The sequence below is a fragment of the Platichthys flesus genome, chromosome 1 (genome assembly GCF_949316205.1).
Source record: "Platichthys flesus chromosome 1, fPlaFle2.1, whole genome shotgun sequence".
NCBI lineage: Eukaryota > Metazoa > Chordata > Actinopteri > Pleuronectiformes > Pleuronectidae > Platichthys > Platichthys flesus.
Genome location: NC_084945.1, coordinates 23,933,133 through 23,953,928, shown reverse-complemented (window position 1 = coordinate 23,953,928; position 20,796 = coordinate 23,933,133). Strand labels below are relative to the sequence as shown.

At 41.3% G+C, this 20,796-nt stretch overlaps 1 protein-coding gene across 7 annotated transcripts in view; it reads right to left on the bottom strand.

The window, feature by feature from the left end:
* Positions 1-20,796, bottom strand: part of LOC133954971 (A-kinase anchor protein 13) — a 110,641-nt gene that overhangs the window by 59,615 nt on the left and 30,230 nt on the right. For all 7 annotated transcript variants that reach the window (XM_062389610.1, XM_062389594.1, XM_062389633.1 and 4 more), the window contains exons 6-9: positions 13,390-13,573; positions 10,759-10,948; positions 8,393-10,499; positions 7,033-7,118 (exon numbers count right to left, since the gene is read on the bottom strand). In XM_062389610.1, the coding sequence (XP_062245594.1) occupies positions 7,033-7,118; positions 8,393-10,499; positions 10,759-10,948; positions 13,390-13,573 (2,567 nt within the window). The remainder of the gene's footprint in view (positions 1-7,032; positions 7,119-8,392; positions 10,500-10,758; positions 10,949-13,389; positions 13,574-20,796) is intronic.

Below are 20,796 nucleotides of genomic sequence, written 5' to 3'. Positions count from 1 at the left end.
GGATTCAGTCATTTGAAGACCATCAGCCGTCTTTATATTCACTTTAGCTTTATAGTTTGTCAGACACTCGCTAACTGTCCTCAGCAAATAAGCCTGAAAGACGTGAAACTGTCTAAGCCTCATTAAGTTCCATACACAGGTAGTCCATAGAGAGGGGTCGAGTGGAAGCATCTGTCGTTGTGTCACTTACAACAGACCCAGGCACAGGCAAGAACCACACTCCACCCCAAAATAATCAGCACCCTGTGTCTGGAGGGCCACTGTCAACAACCATGCAATCATGGCTGTTGATAGTGGAGCAATACAGCAAAGACCGGTCACTACTAAAGCACATTGAAGCACTTCGTGAAAAGTTACGATTATGTTTTAACTAAGAAAGACGTTTTTTTTCCAGACAGCTTTTTAGGAATAAGAGTCATTCTGCATGGAAGGAAATTGCGCTGCTGAATCACTTCATGAAATTCACTTCAATAGATATTATTCATGAATCATCTATGACTACCATTTCTGGTTAACTTATAAGATTTCGGTCCTACTTTTAAACTTCTTACCTCACATTTTTGCTTTTGCCTTTACTTTTTTATTGTTTTGAGCACTTAACAACTGCTTTCAAAGCTTCTCTCCAGATGACTGTTATTACTGTAGCAGCAGCACGACATTACATTTACTAAACAACTTTGTTTCAAGTGTGGATCGAGAGCCTACCTTTATCAAAACCACGTCTACAGCTCTTTCTCCTTTGGCACGGAGACTATACCTCCGCTTGTGTCGTTCGTACATTTTCCGTTAAATATCCAGAGCAGATTTACTGAGCGGAAGGTTAAAATCCAGGGGAAACACCACTGAAGAGAGGCAAAGCTGCCTGCTAAACTTCACATCTGGCCGCAGAGGCAGCCTCCTAACAGACTCCAGCTCTGCTCTCTCCCTCCCTCCCTCCCTCCCTCATTCTCCCATTCCCGCCCTCTCTTTTCCTTTCCTCTGTCGCCTCTTAACTTCTCTCCTCACTCTGCCTGACTCAAGCCTCGGTTGTCTCTATCTGTGTCTCTCACTGGCTCTCTATGAAGGCTGTGAATGTCGCTCCCTCATCCTGTGAATCAGCCATCCAAAGTACTACATTGCCAGTATGACAGATGACAGAAGGACATTATTACTTCAGTTAGTATGATTCAATCTTCAGAATTTATGCTGTTGAGATTCAACACCCCCTGCTGGACGAGGATATGTTTGAGGACACCAGTAAGGAGCCTTGTGCTAGACTGCAACTCTGTCACACAATGGCCCTCTAACTGGATGCAGCTATGCTGAAATATTTTGGGAATGATGTAAAATCACATGATCAGTCTTGTTACCCAGAGACAGAGGTTACAACACTTTAAATGTTTGCAAATATAATATATCATGAGCATATCCAGATTATATGTTTGAAATTAACATTTTAATAGCACATACCTCCACTGAGGAACATCATACCGCTTAAATTCAATCAAGCTGCACAATATTTCACACGCTTAAGAGACCCTCTGGAGAATTGGGTCTCAACCCTCTCCAGAGTTTCCCTTTCACCCATGCACAATGCAGCAGGAGATTCTCTAATAGACACATTCAAAACATCAACAAATCCTCCGGAGGATTCAGGTGAGCGGTGGAGCAGTAGAAACAGGAAGTATCTTGTTAACTCCGATGCAGAATCACATGTTTTCGTTTACAGCAATGGTGTCCAACCATTTCACCAAAAATCCATTTTGACATCTAAGCGTTGTCTTCTATTTGTATGGCACCATTTTGTCATCCTGCAATATTGGCTTTTGATCTTTTTTGTGTCGATTAATGTTAAGTAATCAAGACAACCACTCGCTTACGGTGATTTCTGCAAATAGTTTCCTGCTTTGTTTTCACATTGGCTCCTCTAGAGTGTCTGCGGACTGTATGTTGGGGGCCAGATTGAAAAGTCCACAGAAACTCCAAAGGTTCTTACTCGGATAGATGCATTCACTCATACAGATGCTGCAGGGAAACAGTATCTGTCAGTGCATGTCTGAAAGCACCTTCATAGATATAAGTTCAATAATCATGCCTGGTTTTCGTCTAGATCAATGAATTACTTCCAGCGGAAAACAAGGGAAAATGTTAAAAGAACTATCCTATCTTGCAATTTCAAAGAAATTGAAAAAAAAAATCCTGTATCTGCAAAAGAAACTTTATAGTTTCCTCCCTGACCCAAGTTTCATGGAAATCCTTTCTGAAAAACCTCATTTCAACAAAGTATGAGATTATAATATTGTGAAATAATATCATATCATTATGATACGATTCTGTTGGAAATACAGAACTCAATTCACCAAGGCCTTATTAATTCTTCCTGTAATAAGTTGTCTCAAAGGCAAAACTATTTTCTAAATGCACGCGGGAAGCAATGATACATCACAAAACAGACAATAACAGTGAGGTTAACAATGGATGAGCACAGACTTCTGGGTGTGTGCACAGATAAGTTCCATGCATGTGCAGATGGTGAAATGTATGCAGACCCTCACTGCAAAACAGACGTGAGAAGTATAATTTGGGTTTAAGAAGGAGAAGAAGTGTGATATTGTGAATATGGATGGCTTCCTCTATCATGCTAGGATAAAAAAAAATATGCAACTGTAAGAGCATGAAAATATGCTACCCCCCTCCCACGATCAGAAAAGCAGTTAGACAAGAGTTCACTAAATCATCTAGAAATATTCTGCCCCTTCACCGCTGTTGTCCATCAGATCTCTTAAGGGGCCTTAATGATCTTTTATAAAATCATATATATCCTGGAAATAGTCACACATATTTTGTTTTTATGACAAACAAGATACATGACAAAGATCTATGATATTTGTATCCCAAACACATCCCAAATCAATCGTACACTCCTGAGTTTAAAAGTCGGCCTGCACTCTGTGGTTGAGCACCTCCTGCAGGATATTCAGATCCGTGTAAACCTGTGGTTTGTGGACTGGGACACGAGAATCTGCTCTGACATGAGGTCCTGGCCACAGCTGGCCAATATCACAAAGCCGTGAATCCCTGCAGCCACAAACAAATCAAACCCTTCTCTAATCAAAACTCTGACCTTCACTGAGTACCAGGTGTTCCATGGTCCAGGGAAAAACACAGCGATCAATCTGCTCAGCCAAAAGAGCCATAGAGTTTGCACAGAAAATAGAAAACTTTGAATGTACACTGCTGTTTGGTGGGATGAAAAACTGATGATCTCTATTTCGCGCTGCAATAGTTCTTAGTGTACAGCCAGAGAAAGTAAGTGGAGCAGTTTAACTCTCCAAACAGCTCCCCAGCTTGTCAGTTTCCATCTTTTCTCATCATGAAGAGGGGAAACTACAAGAGGGCGCACACACACACAAAATTATTTGAGGATTTATATTATAATATGTTAAAAGAGAAATGCTGCAACATCACATAGCCTTCACCAGTGCCCGTACAACAGTCTTCAGTCTCTCTGTGAGAAAATATCTCCATATTTATCTGTCTTCAGAAGCTAGGGAGTCAACTGTCATCATATCACTGTGCATTGACACACATGTTCCACCTGTAACTGATTCCTCTTCAGCGTCCTGTTTAAACTAGTGAATTGATAATATTTTTAATGTGTATATTTTGTTATTATTTTAAATCATTTTAACTCAGAAACCGCTGGATATTTGAGTTGTATTGTCTGTTCATATTCACACAGGTCCTAAGAAATGTCATTTCGTTCCACTGACAGTTTTACAGATATGGATGGAATGACATAAATAAACTGATTCTCATTATTTTAATCTTGACTGGAAGCAGCTGAGGAACTAAATAGTGCAAGTCCCTTGATTTTTACTTCTGTATAAACACAGGAAATGATACCTCAAGTTCTGTCTGTATAGTTGACCAGTTAACTCTGGTTTATCATATTGTGTTATAGAGGCTTTATTACCGATTGCTTGCATATTGTAAAAAATAAATTAGTACTTCATAGCCTTCATCTTGCTGTAAGCATACGTATTTCTTCCTTTTCTGACCCCTGGCTGTGAAGTTCAATTATTCAATTATTTCTTTAACCAAACAGCACAAACGGCAGCTAAACTGTACTTAGCATCCCCAAGGCTACTGCTGCCTACAGCCTTGTTACACAACAAGGCTGTGAATGCAGCCACTCCCCCCATAAATACAAGCAACATCAGTGCCCAAATGTGTTTACTGAACAGCCTCTCGGCTGCAGCACATTTACATGGACAATTTCTTTCTTCCGCTTTGCTATGACTTATCTCATGCCTGTGTGTTGGGTGTTTTACACTCTTTGGCACTTTGACAAGACTCGCAGCTGCAGAGGAAAAGCGTGTTATACTGCTCTTGGGGTGTGATTTAAGAGAACTTTGAAGCCGCTGCGTTTTCTCGCTAACTACAAGTTCCCGTACTCCAAAATGTGAAACACAGACGCCTCGGCTGCTGATTCATCCGCGACCAAATTATCTGCTGTCTAAACAGCTTACATCTTATCAAACCACCAACGCACTCTTTGTGATTTTAATTACTTCATTAACCTTACACGTCATTTCAGGCAGCTAGTTGTTGTTGCTGTCATTAAGATTTTTGTTATCCAGTCAGTTTCATTATCTGTTGCTGTAATAACCAATGACATACAACGTTTCTTTGCTTTATTATATTTTTCAAACAGTTTCACATGATATGAACTATTCCTCTTCAGTTATAATAACAATTTGTATTCCTACTATCGCAATGAATGTGTCTCAATTGATCAAACTGTTTGAACTAAAATACTACTGCTGCATGCCTTGTCATTACCTTCTCATCATAGAAAGTACAGGAGATTTTAACAGGATCAAGATGCATGTCACTACATTGTCACTGTGGTCAAGAGGAGAGGCTCAAACAATGCCACTGGTGCTACATTGCCCTCTGCTGGCTGCACCGCCCTCCTGCACACATTGTGTACATCCCCCTTCAGTCAAGCATCTGGCATTCAGAATAAGCCACTGACCCAGACCACAACCCAGGAATAAGCAGAGCCACTCCAGTCTATGGCTGCTGCGGAATCTGTCAGTCAGCAACATTTCAGAGTAAAGTCCCGGCCTGTGAAGATCACATCCATGTGCTTTGAGGCGGCTGAGCGAGAAAACGTACTGCAAAACATGACTCCCATCGGACGAGGCAGGGAGATTCTGTTGGATTTAATGGTGAAGTAAATGTAGAGGTCATACTTAAGGACACTCCAGCAGGTAATATATTCCTTGTTGAATGACTGCACTAACTAGAATTACAAAAAAAACAGCTGACTAAGCTGCAAGTCTTCAAACTGAAAGCTTTTACTCAGAGGGGAAAGTGTTCCAGACAGCTTTCTACCTCAACTTCCTGCAAATCTCCCAAGCTTCTCATGAGCAAACCCTGCCTCCACCTTCTCTCCCAAAACCTTTAACCACTTTATTTTACTTCAAATTAAATTCTTAGCAATTCAAGCCAAAAAAGAATTACACTTTTATAAAGATACTATAGTTTGTCACTGTTAAAGTATAGGAAAGAACAAATACAATTCAGGACAGGATTTAGTTTCTACTCATCCACACATTCACTGTCGATGCTGAGGAAACTACTAAAAAAATACCCCAGTTGAATTTTTCTGGCCATGAACTGTGTGTTTCTTTTCATGCATACATTTGCATTAGATTCTGTTGTGGACTTGAAAAATGCAGATTTAACTTCGCCTGGCTTTCTCAATCTGTTGTGCCAACCAGTCGTGCAAACAGGATGCAGAATAATTCAATTATAAAACAAAGGAAATGAGTCACACCCTCCTCATGTGAGCTCTGGATTAAACTCTTGTCCAACACTGCAACTTCTAAATGAGCTGTATTCAGACTCTGAGGACGCAAAGAGAAGCGGCAGTTGAAAACATGCAGCCACGTTAAGGAACGATGGCGACATGTACTTGTGTGATACACGTTGAGTGTGATACTCAGCGTGTTAACTTACTGTACCTCTCTGATAATCCTCAACCAAGGAGGTTTTGTTTTTGTATACTTGCAGGAAGAAGCAAAACTACTTGACGGATTGCCATGCTGAGGTAAAGAAGAACCCACTCAATTTCAGGTCAGATCCAGATCAGGGGGTGGATCCAGTACCATTTTATTCACTTTCTTTAGCATGGTGAGATGGACATTTATTCTCTGAGAATAATCCATGAATCTTGATGATTGGAATGGTATTTATGAGTGCAATTTGATGCAGGTCCACATAAATATACAGATCTAGTGAATTTAGATATTGTTTCATAAGGAGTCTGTTAGGTCTTGGCAGAGTTATGCAGTCTCTGAGTGCCATTTTTACAATCCATTTATCACCACCAGCTATTAGTATTGTTACGGCTGTATAATTTGTTGATATATTTTCATATATGAAGCTGGTGAGTTGGGTTCAAAAGTTTGAAATGTTCTAAAATAGATGTTGGATTTGGATATAAATGTATAGTTGTTGGTTAAGAGTTACTTTGCCTTACAAGTATTTAACTGACATGGTTGCTTGATGACCATTACCTACTTTTCTTATCTTTCCTGTCATAAACCCTCTTGGACTGTATGTTTCTTGTTTGTTCTTAATTCATCTTTCTAACCAAAGATTACCTGTTGGCATCAGAGCTCTCTCGTTGCTTTGTAGTTCCTCACTGAATCTGATTCACAGAACTGTTGCCACAGCACACGTCACAGCAGGAGAAGCTCGGTGGTTATGTCCTATCAACAGCTCAATGAAGCTACATGTGCGTTTGACAAGTTAAAATATCTGCTGTAAACTTCAGACTCAGGCCACATTTCCCCCCCAGGTCATGTAATAGCTCATGGAACTGGTTACTGGTCGCCTCTTTGATCATTCCCTCTGCCAGAGGGGTGTTTCAAGGCTTTTGCAAACAATGACGCAACTTGGACTCATGTTAATCCAACCTGCAATGACAACAAAGCAGAGTCTGATAGCTGACAACCACAGCACAGACTTGAAGCTTACCGTGGAGAAGTCTGTTTCGTCTGCTGTGTCATTTTCTTCCTCCCCTGCAGCAATTACAGTGTCTTCAGACTTGATGACATCTTCCTCTGGAGAAATGCACACAACACAATGCAATCAGTCCAAAGGCAAAGCCTCCGAATAAAGGAATCAATAACAAGTGTTCAGAGCGAAAAGGAACTGAGACTTGTCTATTCTCACTGCAGATACACTGATGAGGTAGACGTTGTACGATAATGATGTGGCAGCTTTAGTTTATAGTTTTTATTTACTTCTAAAACTCCCATTGGGAGAACAACCATTTGAATGTGTGAATTTGTCATGCTTTGATTATAAAAACAGAAAGCAAGCAGTCCACTGATGATATCGTATAATTATTTGAGATGGATTCCTCCTCTGGAATCTGTCTTGTTATGTAAGTGACCATGTCTGAGAAACAACTATCCATAATGAACTTTGAACTTTTTGTTTTCAAGCCTCTACTATAATCCCAGTGGTTATTTTGCATCTTCATACTCAAAACTTGAAACAACAGAAACCTTGTCTCTGGCAGCCTCATGACGCTAGGCTTCTGTCAGGCTGTAAATACATTCCCTTGCTCATAATGACACCCCACTCTCTAAGTGACGCACAGTGCCAGCCATGCCCTTGACCCCTTTTCATTGGACTTGGGTCCAGTACAATTATTCCTGATGAGTGAAAATTGCCAACAGAGGAGAGCTGCAAGTTCCCTTTAGAGAAGAGAGACTCTGCTGGTCTCACTTCCTGCTTTGCACTCACATCCCATGTATGTTTGTTCTGGAGAGAACAGCCTTCTGGCTCCGCGTGTAAGACTGGGTCACATGCGCTGGTAATGTGACTGTGTCTGCTGACATACTGCAGCCAGGGAGTGCATGTGTGCGTGAGACAGAGCTTAACAGGGAACATGTGAACATAAAGGGAAGTTTTGTCAGACTATACATGGCCTTAGGTGCCAAATATATAAAACGACTGTTACATAACATGTCACCATGTATCCTACAGTCCCGGCAAAAGCTGATGTGGCAAATTGAATGTGCAGTCACATTTGAGGGAAAGTGTTTTAGAATAAACCTACTTTTTTTAATTAAAACAAAACACAGCCATATATCATGACAGGATGTCGCACAGAAGCCAAATTTCTCTGCGAGCACAATTATGGTGGCCGACATTGCACTTAGCATTGTGGAGCTATTGCCATTAATCACTGGAGGAGTTCGGAATCTGATTTAGCATATTTGTTTATAAAAAAGGCTTTGACAAACACATGGCCCAGTGATGTATGTGAGAGTGTCGCACTCGAATAAACCTGAACTCAGACTGAAATAAATCTGTGTTTGCTCACCTTGGATTGCACTGTTGTGGCTTTCTGAGGCTCCATCCACTGTATCAGACGTCTTTGGATTTTCATTCAAATCATTCTCAACAACAGGTTCACCAGCTGTTTCATTGTTTGGAGAACGTGGATCTGCTTCTGTACTGTCTTCTGAAAGCAGAGTGATGCTTTGTGATGAAGGAGCACTGATCTCATTCTCTGCATGAGTTAATACCTCATCAGGTGACATTTCTTCTGTTGTCTTCTCTAAATCATCCTGTTTTTGTTGCTCTGGCACAGACTGCACATGCCCATTCTCCTCTCCTGAGGCCACCAGGGATTCATCACTGGTCTCTGCTGACTGAGGATCACCTCCAACTGGGATATTCACTTCGATCTTTTCTGCAACAGACTGACATGGTTCACTTAGGACCGTACAGGTGACCTCCGGTGGTGAATGCTCCATCTCTGCAGTCAGGTCAGAGCAGGTAGCCTCTCTGGAATCCTCATTCTCTGACAACAAGGGACCCAAAGACAGATCCTCTTTGGAAAGTTCTGGGGCAAGTTCCTCTCCTGTCCCCTCCGGGTTCAAAGGCTCCATTGTTTGAGGGCTGGGTGGCAGTTGTGATTCAGGCTCGGTGCCAGACTGGTTGCGGTTGGTCAAATGTGCTGCCCCGTCAGCATCCAGCTCCGACAGTATTCCTGCATCCACAGTGGGTGAATCACTTTCACTCGGTTTCATATCATTTGATTCTTCCCTCATGGTTCCTGCTGACGACAGTTCTGATATCTTGCTCTGAACCAAGTCCTGCTCCCCTGCTGTTGCACCGTCATGAGTCGGGTGGAAGATTTCCGTTGTGGAGCTTCCGACTGACCGGAAACTGCCATCGTCATCACTGGAGAGGCTGTGGGCCATGCAGTCAACTTGGTCAATCTGTGTATCTTCTGTGGAGTTCCCGACGGGCTGATCATCTGCTGTGTTGTCAGATTCATCCAAAGGCAAATATGAGTTTTTGATACCTAGTACAGAAGTTTCAGCTACATCCTGACCATCCAGTTCTTTACCATTTGCTGTTCCAGTACAATTCTCAGAATTGGTGTCTGGAGCCAAGCCCTGCTGCTGCTCTGTAGCGTAATCCCTCCCAGCTGTTTCCTGGTTTTGTTCCAGGCTGTTTACGTCTGGTGGAGGTTCCCCCTTGTTGAGGCTTTCTATCAGGAGACGTGAAAAAGCAGATTCAGGCTCCTCGCTTACATCACCGCTGTCTATCAGTGATGGATTGGGGAGGTCCCTTGAGGCTGATACAGAGTCTGTTAACCCTTTATGCTCCATCTTGTCCTCGTCTAAAGAGAGTCCATCGCAGATTTCCCCACTCAGTTTCATGTCTTCTGTCCCGACAGTCACCTCTTCCTGAGCGCAGTTTTTTGTTTCAGAATCAGAGTTGTCAGATACCCCTGAGCCCTCTAACGACTGAGTCTGGCCCATGACTAAAGCTTTCTCGTCTCCACTGGGCGTTATTGGATCTGTTGACTCTGGGTTGGTCTCCTCCTCCTTCTTCCTCCTGGCTGTGCTGTGCTTCTCTTCCTGCTCAGATCTGTCCTCTCCCTTTGTGGCCTCCTGTCCTTCCCGGATCACAGCCTCTCCTCTATCAGTTTCCTCTGCCTGTTTACCACAGCCTGCTGGTGGTAGGATTCCCAAAGTAAAATTTGCCCTTTCTACTTCATTCTGAGCTCCTTCACTCCTGTGACACAAACTCAAACTTTGGATGGAAACAACAGGCTGCTCTCCTACCTCCTCCTTTGCTTGGAAGTAATCTCTCCCAATGTTTGAACCAAAACACATCCCATCCTCTGGGGATAGAAGGCCATGGTCCCCAGGGCGTACATCTGATGTTAGAGTACTTGCAGACAACCTCCCGTCTTTCTCTGCCTTTCCAGTCTCACTGTGTCCTGAATCAGTCCTGCTGCTTTCCACTGGGCAGTTTTCTACCCAGCTGCCTTCAGTTTTTGAATCCAAACACTCCAGTGCTGTGGAAGCCTGCTGTAGTTGCTCCACGTAGGTTATCTCAGTTTCTATGCCATCACAACATTCGGCAGCTGTGTGCAGACAATCGAACTGCAGCTCCAGTACAGAAACTCCCTGTAGAGAAGGAGGAGGATAAACGTTAGCTTTTCCCTCAGTGAAACCAACAGAGCTGCTGCTCCTTAGCTCTTATCAATCGGCAGCTCACTGATTGCATAAGGTGTTCTACCAGTTATACAAACGGAGTTTGAAGGTTAGAAAAATGAGGGCAGAGTAAAGACAAACAATCCGACAATGTTTAGTGGCTGCAGAGCTCCTGGATGAAGCCAATGTGAGCAGAGATAGCATGTTAAAAGGGCATGGTGGTGTGACTCACCTTGGCATGGAGATGGCATATCAGGTGCAGCAGCTGCTCCACACTTTTCTGAAGGGTCGGAGGTTCGCGGCCAGGGTGGTTTCTCAGTGTCAGAGTATGTGTGTTCAGCCTGGGGAGGTGACAAATTACCCGGGCATCTGTAGAGACCTGGTGGACACTGTCAGCCTCTTTCTCTGTGTCTGTGTCAGCCCTGTTGTGAAAGAGACACTTGCATCACTCTGAACGGTTTATACAGCCTGATTGACTCTCACAGCACAGAACTGCTTTTTACAGATATGTCAGCCGATCCAGGCTCACAAGTTTTCTTCAATAATCCACGTGCTTGCTGTTTTTTCTTATTTCCAGGGATAGAAAGGCCAACAGTCAAATGTTGTGGTTGTTATTTTCATATTTTTTTACCATTTCAGCAAAACCTGCACAGATATTGTCAAGTAATAAAGAAGCTAGTAAATGTTCAAATGTTCCAGACAAAAAGTTTTCCTTTCCTGGTAAAATACGCCCAGTGATTGCCTTCATAAAGACCACTCCTTGTCGATAAGCTTTCCAAGATAACTCCCCCTTGCTGCATTTGCTCGAAGTGTTGAATGTAAAAGTATGTGCAGTGTTTTTGTTCCTAAAGATAGTGCTGTAAAGAGGAGACACCTCCCAGTCAGGCAGATACGTTTACGTAATCCTGGGTGGATTGCTTGAGCTGTGAGGCCTGGGCGCTGAGGTCACTGGCCAGGCTGTGAGTGACTTCACTTTTCATGAGGGAAATGTAATTACCGACACATAAAGAGAGAGAGAGAGAGCTGTAAGTTGTAAAGCAGCTCAAGTGCACGCTTGGCAGTGGGCGCGTTCACTAAGTGGTGGCTGTCTTTCAGCTTGTGGCATCTTCATTTTGAGTTAAGTAAAAGCTATGCTGCAGCAGTTAAGTGAAGTGCTAAGAAGACATAAACGGGGTCCATTTCCACTTTAAACCGTGTCTCAGTTCATTTACCAAAGAGCCGTTTAAGGTCTCATTAGAAAAGGATGAGAACAATTTGACCTCAGGAGTCAAAGCATTGTAAGGGATTTTATCTGTCACCTCCAAAATAAAAACACATAAATACCCTTGCAATTAAACTAGAGAGAGACAACAATGCAGTATATTTTGAATTACAGTTAAACATAGTCAGTAGAGTTGTAACCAAGGCTTTTGTGTTAAGGACCGATTCCAATCGATCAATCATGTTCCCTCGGAACAATAATGGCAGCCCACAACTTTTCAATTAGCCCTCAACTCTCCAATTGCAGCTCAGAGTGCTAAAGCTAGGCTGCAGTGTGGCTTTGTGGTGATGCTCTGTGGATACTTCATTGTTCCATGAGAACAACAGACTATTATTTTGCCTCACAGAAGGAGGAACCTACGCCATCCACCCTCTGATATATTGACATGACAGTCTTTGTTCAGAGAAGAGAGCAACGTTAACTGAAACTCTGAACTGGTTTCACTGTCAAACACTGAGGAGGAAGTCTTTCAACGTACAATTAAAAACCATACGTGATAAATTCTATCAAGAAAAGTGGAAACAACATGTCTACATGTCAAATATGTGTATTTTTTTACCCAAGCTTACATTTTGTTTTGAATAAAAGCTCTGTATATTCGCTCAGTATAAAGCATTGCAGCAACTAAAACATTGTGCTTTCACTTTGAAGACAAACAGGAAGGGAAACTGTGAAATTGTGTTGCCAAGATGGACATCTGAAACCTGTCACATCAGTCCGTCTGTGATACCGATATAGTGAAATAAAAATAATAGAATTATCAAAATTATCTGGCAAATTGATTATTAGTCACCGAAGACCAGGTTCAGACAGAGACAGACAGATGAATGTGGAATAAGTAATACATATATATATATATATATACACACACAAGGAGAGACTCCAACTAACTGTTTTCATTTTACACTGATCAGCAGCTGAAAAGACAATGGATAAATACCGGAGATATAGTATCTTGTTTCAACGTTAACTAACATTACACAACAGCCATGAGGGCTGTTTTTATATTGAAATATCAACTTGTCTTTTAAACAGACCTTAGAAATATTTTGAGTGTGTCACATAGTTCTCTCATTGGTTACATGTCTGTGAAGTGTTCAAACAGTTTACACAAAAACAACATTTAGTTTCAAGCACATTAGTATTGGAACAAGCATTTAGCATTAGCTTGATTCCAGTCAATTTTACTTCCAGGCTTAAAAAATTGGGCCCCACAGGTGCACTGATTTAGATGTCTTTCCCATCACACAGTATTAAACAACGTAAACTATCTAACGTTAGCTGTAGGGTTAGGGTAGCTAATGCTATCAAATATGTCTTGAAACATGGTCCTGTGTCTATCCAATTTTTAACTCTCCATTTTCTTATTAGCTGCTGATCAGATAGAGACCTGTGAAATGAAAACAGTTTGTCTGACTCTTTGTTTGTGACTCATAACAGCATTTGAGGAAAATGGCCAATGTGTGAAAATGGTCTTTAGGTTATTGTTTTTGAAGCAAAGTAAAACTCAAAATAACTTTAATGCTACGTTTTACTAAATATATGGTGGTGTTGTTATACAATAGCCGTTTAGTGCCGTAAGGAAAACAGTTTGCTGCTTACTTTGTTAAAAGCTCGTGGAGACGTTCATGTCCTCGCAAAGCAGCGATGGCGGATGGGGTGTGGCCCTGTCTGTTGGCCAATCGCAGGGCTTCTGTAGCTCCAGGCTGCTGCAGCAAGAAGTGCGTAACCCGAAATAGACCTCGACGAGCGGAGAAGTGCAGCAGAGTCTCCTGAGGATTCAGTTCTGAGGAAGAGAGAGAGGATGACAGGTGTAGTAAAACCAAAAGAATAAAGCTAACAAGAAGCAGAGAGACTGAGGAGAGCAAGTGTCCAGGTTGCCAGTTTGTGGTGTGGTAGCTGACATACCATCACCCGCTGCAGCTTGGCAACAACACAGGGCTGCCTAATGACACCAGTACAGGATCCATGTTGACCCAGTAAACACACAGACCTCTACACATATACAGACTGAAAAAAACACAGCTTGGCTCTATCTTTGACAGCGGATCAGTGCATGTGTTTGTGGGCCAATACAGTTGTTTATGAACCAGCATCTGATATTTAATGCCATAATAAAACCAACAAATCATAGCAACAACAACAAGAATGAAAACTAGGGCTGCGCAAAATGATCAAAATCTCATATTCTCATGTAAAATTCATTTCAAATCCAGTTAGTCATATGTATTGTAATTGGTCATCCGTCTCCGTGATTCTTTAGGTTTTGTTTGAGCTCTGAGCTGTATTACTCTCATCCATAGACACCAATGAAGTATTTTTTTTGCTGCAAAACACCTGTGCAAAGGAATTTGTCTTTTCTTAAAGGTTCTCCATACAGTGTGAAATGAAACTCTTGGTAAAATAAATTTAAACTATTTAAATCTGAATTTTGTTTGGAAATATCATGGTTTGTATATTGTTCACATGTTCGTTTGTGATGAAATACTGCGGCAAAAGTTACACGACAAAATGAACAATAGAGAATGAAATGAAACAAAATACATTTTCTACCATCACACAAATGTATGTGTATGTATGTATACATGCATATGTATATGTATATATAAAAAATGTGAGATCAGATGCTGCAAGAATGACGCAATTAAAAGTCCACCAAAATGAAACGTCCAGTTTTTATTGATCGCAAAACTTCCTCATCAGTAGGTGGTTCTATCACCATAGCATCTGGTTGCTATGGTGATAGAACCACCTACTTGACTGAGGTAAGTCATGTCTCACTCTCTCTCTGTATTTAGCCAGCATGCTAACCAATACAATTCAGGCTCATTCAAATTTGAAATAAAACCACTGCATAATATGAAGCTGCTGCTGTCACATGTTGATAATGCTCTGTTTTCTGTTGCTTTTATGACAAATGTGAAAATATTGTTGCTGGGTTCTTTTGTGTTTTCTGCTGCTAATCAAAATGGGTGATATGTGTTAATGTAATGCTATGTAGCGTTAGGTCGCCGAGGCCAGGCAGAGCGAGCGATTGTGGACAAAACACCTGTAGTACCAGGATATTTTCACATTTCACAGTTTATTCTGCCAAACTATGTGTTTTGTAACATTGGGAAGATTAACCTTGGTGTTTAACTTTAGTATTTAAGACAAAGTTAAAAAACAACAACTGCCATACTACCAATCAAATTCAGATTTAAATTCAAATCAAAGGGGCTGGGTGCTATGATGATTGATGAGGGAGGTTTTCCCAGTAATTTCAAATATATCTGTGTGTCCGGCGAAGTCTTGGAATTCTCACGATGTCTTTATTTCACAGATAGGACTTATAGTTTGTGAATTATAGTTATTTGAGTGCTGCACTTAGAGTTTAGATTTCTCTCTTCCCAGTGAGGAGAGAACAGGTGCATTCACTTGAGTTTTCATGGCAACCAGATACACACACAGCAGGAGGGGGTCTCTCTCTCTCTCACCAGCCAGTCTGTCTGTCTTTACCTCCCCCTCTCTCTGCGTGTGTCCAACTGTGTCAATTGTTTTATATTGAATGTTTGATAGATCAATTTAGCCTAAAACTTACACACTATTTCATCCTGTCACCTGCAGACAAAAGCCATTTGACTTCAAGATCCAGACAAGAACGGAAACTTCTTCTGAAAATAATGCATCAACTGTTCTATCAAAAGATAGATCTACTCTCTGTTGTAAACCATGCAGAAACCAGATATTGTGATGATCCTCAATGTCGAACTCTTCCAAGCCAAAAAGAAGATTATGGCTCTTAAATATGGAACCTTGGCTCTGGAGGAGAAGGTGTGGCAGCTTGAAAACCAGCTTAAAGACAGAGATGATGTCATAAAGATGGCAGTGGAGAAGGAGACAGAGAAGGAGAAGAAGACGGAGAAGGAGAAGGAGAAGGAGAAGGAGAAGGAGAAGGAGAAGGAGAAGGAGAAGGAGAAGGAGAAGGAGATCCAGGCACTGAATGAGAAGGTGGAGCAGCTGGAAAACCAGCTGAAGGACAAAGATGATGTCATAATGAAGGAGGTCAAGAAACGTCGCCTACGGCTTGGCTGAGCTCACTGATGTCAGGCCAAGGCTCAGAAAGCCAATTAATTTGCCTGAATAATATTATTAATAATAATAATAATAATAATTACAATTTCATAGGCCCTCCCACTGTCAGTGCTTGGGCCCTAATAATTATGCAAAATCAAACAACACGGTTCCATCTAATCAGAGGTGAGCCCCATTACGTGCACTAGACACCCATACTTAATTTAAGTCCCTTATTGGCTTAATATATCAGGTGAACTCCTAAAAACACTGAAACCCTCCCTCTACTCTACCACACAGAAAGTAATGGAGATTCATGGACACACACAATCATAGGTTTGTGCAGCAACCGATATTCAGACCTTCTATTCACTTCGAATCACTGAGTACAGCCTAACCAAAACATTATATCTAATGTTTACCGTGACCAATTCATGCCCAACCCTATCCATAACCTGACCATAATTAACTTAAGTTAACTACCTAACATTAACCCGGGACCCCAGAAATATCTTTATGCATCATCAAGACTGGGCTTTGGTCCCCATGAGGTCTACTGGTCCTGAAAAATTCAGTGTTAATAGGTCCTACAAAGGCAATAAAAACAAATAAACAAACACACTAAAGAGGCAACAAAAACTAGTACACACACTCTATAGCGGTAACAAAAAACAGTTACACATATTTGTGTGCTCACAAAAGAATAAAAGCACACACGCAAACACACCATCTTTCTGCCAAAGAAACAAGATGTTGTCAATGCTCCCCTTAGCATTCAAGCTAGACTGCATATGGTGTTTGGTTATTTCAGAAATTCTCTCATTTCAAACTGAATTTGTTTTGTTGCAGTCAGCTGCCCAGTTACTACTGTTACTATTAGTATCTTTTACTGCCTGACCTCTGGCAAAATGAAAAGGGTAACCTAGGTAAAAGAGGTAACATTATTTAAAAAGATTGGGAAAGTGAAGTTCACTAAATGCTAATTTCACAATGAAAAGCAGAACATAGCGATCATTAGAAAGCAAATAAATAGCTTATTAGATAAGACTGGTATTTAAAATTATACATGCTGGGAATTCAACGTGGTGTGATGATTGTAAACTTCCTAAACATGCAGACAGTCAGTGCTCAACAGACCAAGCTGGTCAGCATTTATTTATAACAGCAGTAACTAGAGGAACAGGACAAACCATATGCAATCCTGTTCCAGAGTCCAGACTTATCTGGACAGTTTCTCTTCAGAGTTGTTTGTTCAAAACATTGTGATTTACAACTAAAAACAAAATTTAATTGAAAAAGTGGGAAGAAATCCATTTTGCACCTCCTTTGTAATTTATTCTGTTTTTTTAAACTATAGGTTGAGCAGCTTTCAAAAGTATGACCAGTTATAAAATAGTTTAAAAAAAGCAGCAGAACAGTGAAAGGGGCAAACAACATATTAAGTTTCTGTTATCAGAACCACAATAATCATTGGGGCAACATTTACAATGCTGTAGTCGTCCCTGCTGACGAGAGGTTTCACTCCATTTACCGCGGGCCAGCCTGCCCTGATGGGCCTAAAGATAATTGGTCAAATTTAATGCTCCACTTGGCCAAACTATGCAGGACTGGAATGTGAGGTGCCACACAGCAGAAAGAATTGCTTTGCTGTCGCGTTTGACAGTGGTTCCTTCAAACCAGCTGCATTTTTGTACAATGGCATCCGGGAGCCTCAGCTGGGAAACACATGTAATTCAGTTATGTGCTGCAGCACAGGACCAACGTGAAGTGGGTTAACACTATGTTGGGTCACCATGACTCACAGAAACAGCTTCACTATTCCTTGGCAGAGATCCAAACAAACTGGCTGCTATAGTTACTGTAGCTTTAGATACACAATGGTCAAATGTTTTTCTTACTTCATATCAAATTGCTAAACAAAAACTAACATTAACAAATAACAGAGTAGTTGCAATATCATTTTACCTCATATTTTTGTTAATTAAGGAAATCCAAATTTGGTATAAAATATCAGAAATCAAAGTTTCTTGAGGCACAATGGGCTACCTTTGTCCAACAATCAGCCAAAACCCCAAATGTATAAAGGGGAAAGCAGTGACAATCAGTTGTTTTTCACTTTGGTCTAGACTGGAATATCTCAAAATCTGTGGGACGGATTTTTTTGAGATTTGATACAGAAATCCTTACACTGTCCCTTGAGGGATGACCTGTAAAATAGCACATATGAGTGTACCCATTAGAGTTTGCTAGTCTTAAAATGAGGTGTGGTCACGCACATTGTTTGATGTCAAGTCAGGGGTGCAGCATTAGGGTTATTTTAAGAGCGCATTATCAAGATATAAATGTGTGCCAACATGAGCAGGCACTCAATGTGCATACACTCTGCCTGTTACACACACAGGTGGTCTGCTTGTGTGTGAAGGGAAAGCATTGTTTCTTACTTCCTGGCAAATCTGACTTTAAAATAGCAAGCTTAAGCGGAAGGGCAAGTGGCTTTAGAAGACAATGGGAGACAGCACGATGGCATGATTAAAGCTAGGGTTGGCAATACTGGAAAAGCTAGCATATAGTAGGCTACAATATGAAACCGAATAATCCCTCCCCCTACCATCGGCCCTCTCTTTAAAGCCACGCCCCACATGAACGTGCACTGACTGACAACTGCTAGAAGCCGACTCTTCCAAGACTCGCTCGCTTAGCTCTGGGTATCTTCTCTGCCTCTCCAGCTTATATGGACTCTGGTCATGTGCAGTGAGAGCCCAGGCAGGGTGCTCACAGACAGTCCGAATTACTGTGCGAAGGCTTCAGACTGGGTTTTTCTTTTCTTTTTCAGACAACTTTATTGATTGATGGCGTTTGTATGTGGAATTTTTTCAGAAACAAAATGCCAGCCCTACCTTTAATCAAGAGAATGCGCACAACTTTTCCGAACTATCAGTTTGGTGCAACAACCTTTTTCTCACAATTTTAAACAAACTAAATTACATGTGGACATGCCCTACGTGCAGTTGCACTATGCCCTTTAGACTCAGATTGTTTAAATTAAGTCCTAAGGCTTGTTGATGACAAAAAGAATACAGAAGTGAAACTTCAGTATTAAAAAAAAATTTTAGCGAGAAACTACAAAGGCTTTTGGACACTTGTGTTCATTCATTAAACCACCAGCACATTGGTATTGATTGACATGCCACAGGCTATAGAGAACTTGACAGCAAATGTTGATAACTGTTCAAAACTGATGAATTAAGTGGGTGTTGTTCACCATTTTTAATGACAAGCGCTGTTCTTTCAAGAGAAGTGAATTTCCCGGAGGACAATAAATGACTGGCAATGGTGAGATCATTGACTGCTGCATGTCCACAGCGTGAAGGATGACTGAGATAAACCACTGTCACCTCCACCTATAGTCCGCCGCTATCCATCATCCAACAGATCTGATAAATGGAGAGCAGAATTGTACTCCTCTTCCTCCCAACAGTCCACTGCAGCCGAGCGTCTTGTATTGAAGCGCTGACATATTGTGAAGCAGAGCCTATTAGAGCATACATCACTCACCGCAGCTGGAAGCCGCCTTCCACATCAACAATATGACAACAGACTTCAGTGCAAAGCAGACAGTAGGCGTCTGTGTGTGTGTGTGTACATGTGTGTGTGTGCGTGTGTGTTTGTGTGAATGTCCATCTCAAAACAGCCATAACACTTTTCATAACATTGGATCTTATCTTATCAGGAGGGAGTTCATTACTGAGTATGCGATTTGATGAGTTTTCTGTCCAGGCTACCGACAATGAATAAAACATCTGAAAGAGTGTGAAAACTTTCCATATCCGCCGTACACAGACTTTGTCGTTTTTTTGTCAGTTGTGTCTAAAATCCTGCTGGTTTGGTCTCATCTCCAAGTACAAGCTAAACCATGAGCTATTATGTCAACAACAGCCAGAGGCAGCAGCAGTGCTCAAACTACTCCCCAATGTCTTGTTTATGCTGCTTCACAGAGAGCAATTATCTCACAGAGGTTATTGTCAACGTCAACTCATTTCGCTCCCTTTAACTGATTTAAGTAGTCAGTCAACGGCTGGGAAAAAATTGGCACTTTGATTTTAATAAAGATGTATGTTTGTTTGGACTGACATACACATTTCTCCCAACAGTACTGCTGTGTCTGCGCTGCAGTACAGTGACACTAGGCTCCGATCATACTAATGACAGAGTCAGATGAAAAGTCCATTCGCTGACATACTTTCAAGTTCATGTCTTTCTGTGAATATAAGCTATCAACTACACTGACCTTACTGACCTCCTGTTTTTAAGAAAGAGCTGTGAATGGGCTGCATTATATCCACTGAGTGTCAACTAAAGATAACCAGAAAGAATGATTAGATTTGCCGATCTTATCTGGCTCCTTCTCCAATTAGAGCTGTGTTAATAAGTGAGTAAGTCATGTATTTTTCAAAGTGACATGTGCCAAAATGGGCCCAGTCCGCATGGGGTTTCAAGAAGAGAAAAAGCTGAAGAACAGACATGGCTTCAGACATGTCAGACTGTCACAACCACCAAAGTAGAGCACAGTCCTTCTCATTGGATTTTAAACATGTGAAACACAAGCATTGGTTTTGCATTTACACAGCAAATAAAAGCACGAGTCATATACCTCTTATACTCCAAATTAGTAGGTATACACAGGTTATTTAAACAGTGCTCAACCCACTTCATGAAGACAATTGAATCCTATCCTATTGACAGTAGAGGAATAAGCTTTTCTGTCACCCAACAGAATATATTGGCAAAAATAAAGTAAAGTAAAATATTTTTGTGTTTATAAATTTTGTTATGGCAGCAGTGATGATAGCATCACTGCTTCACCGAATGAATGTCCCGCACATGATCAGGCCATATTGTGCACCAATAACGTTCCTCATAATATGTTTATAATCCTGCATTCACATGTAGTGGAGA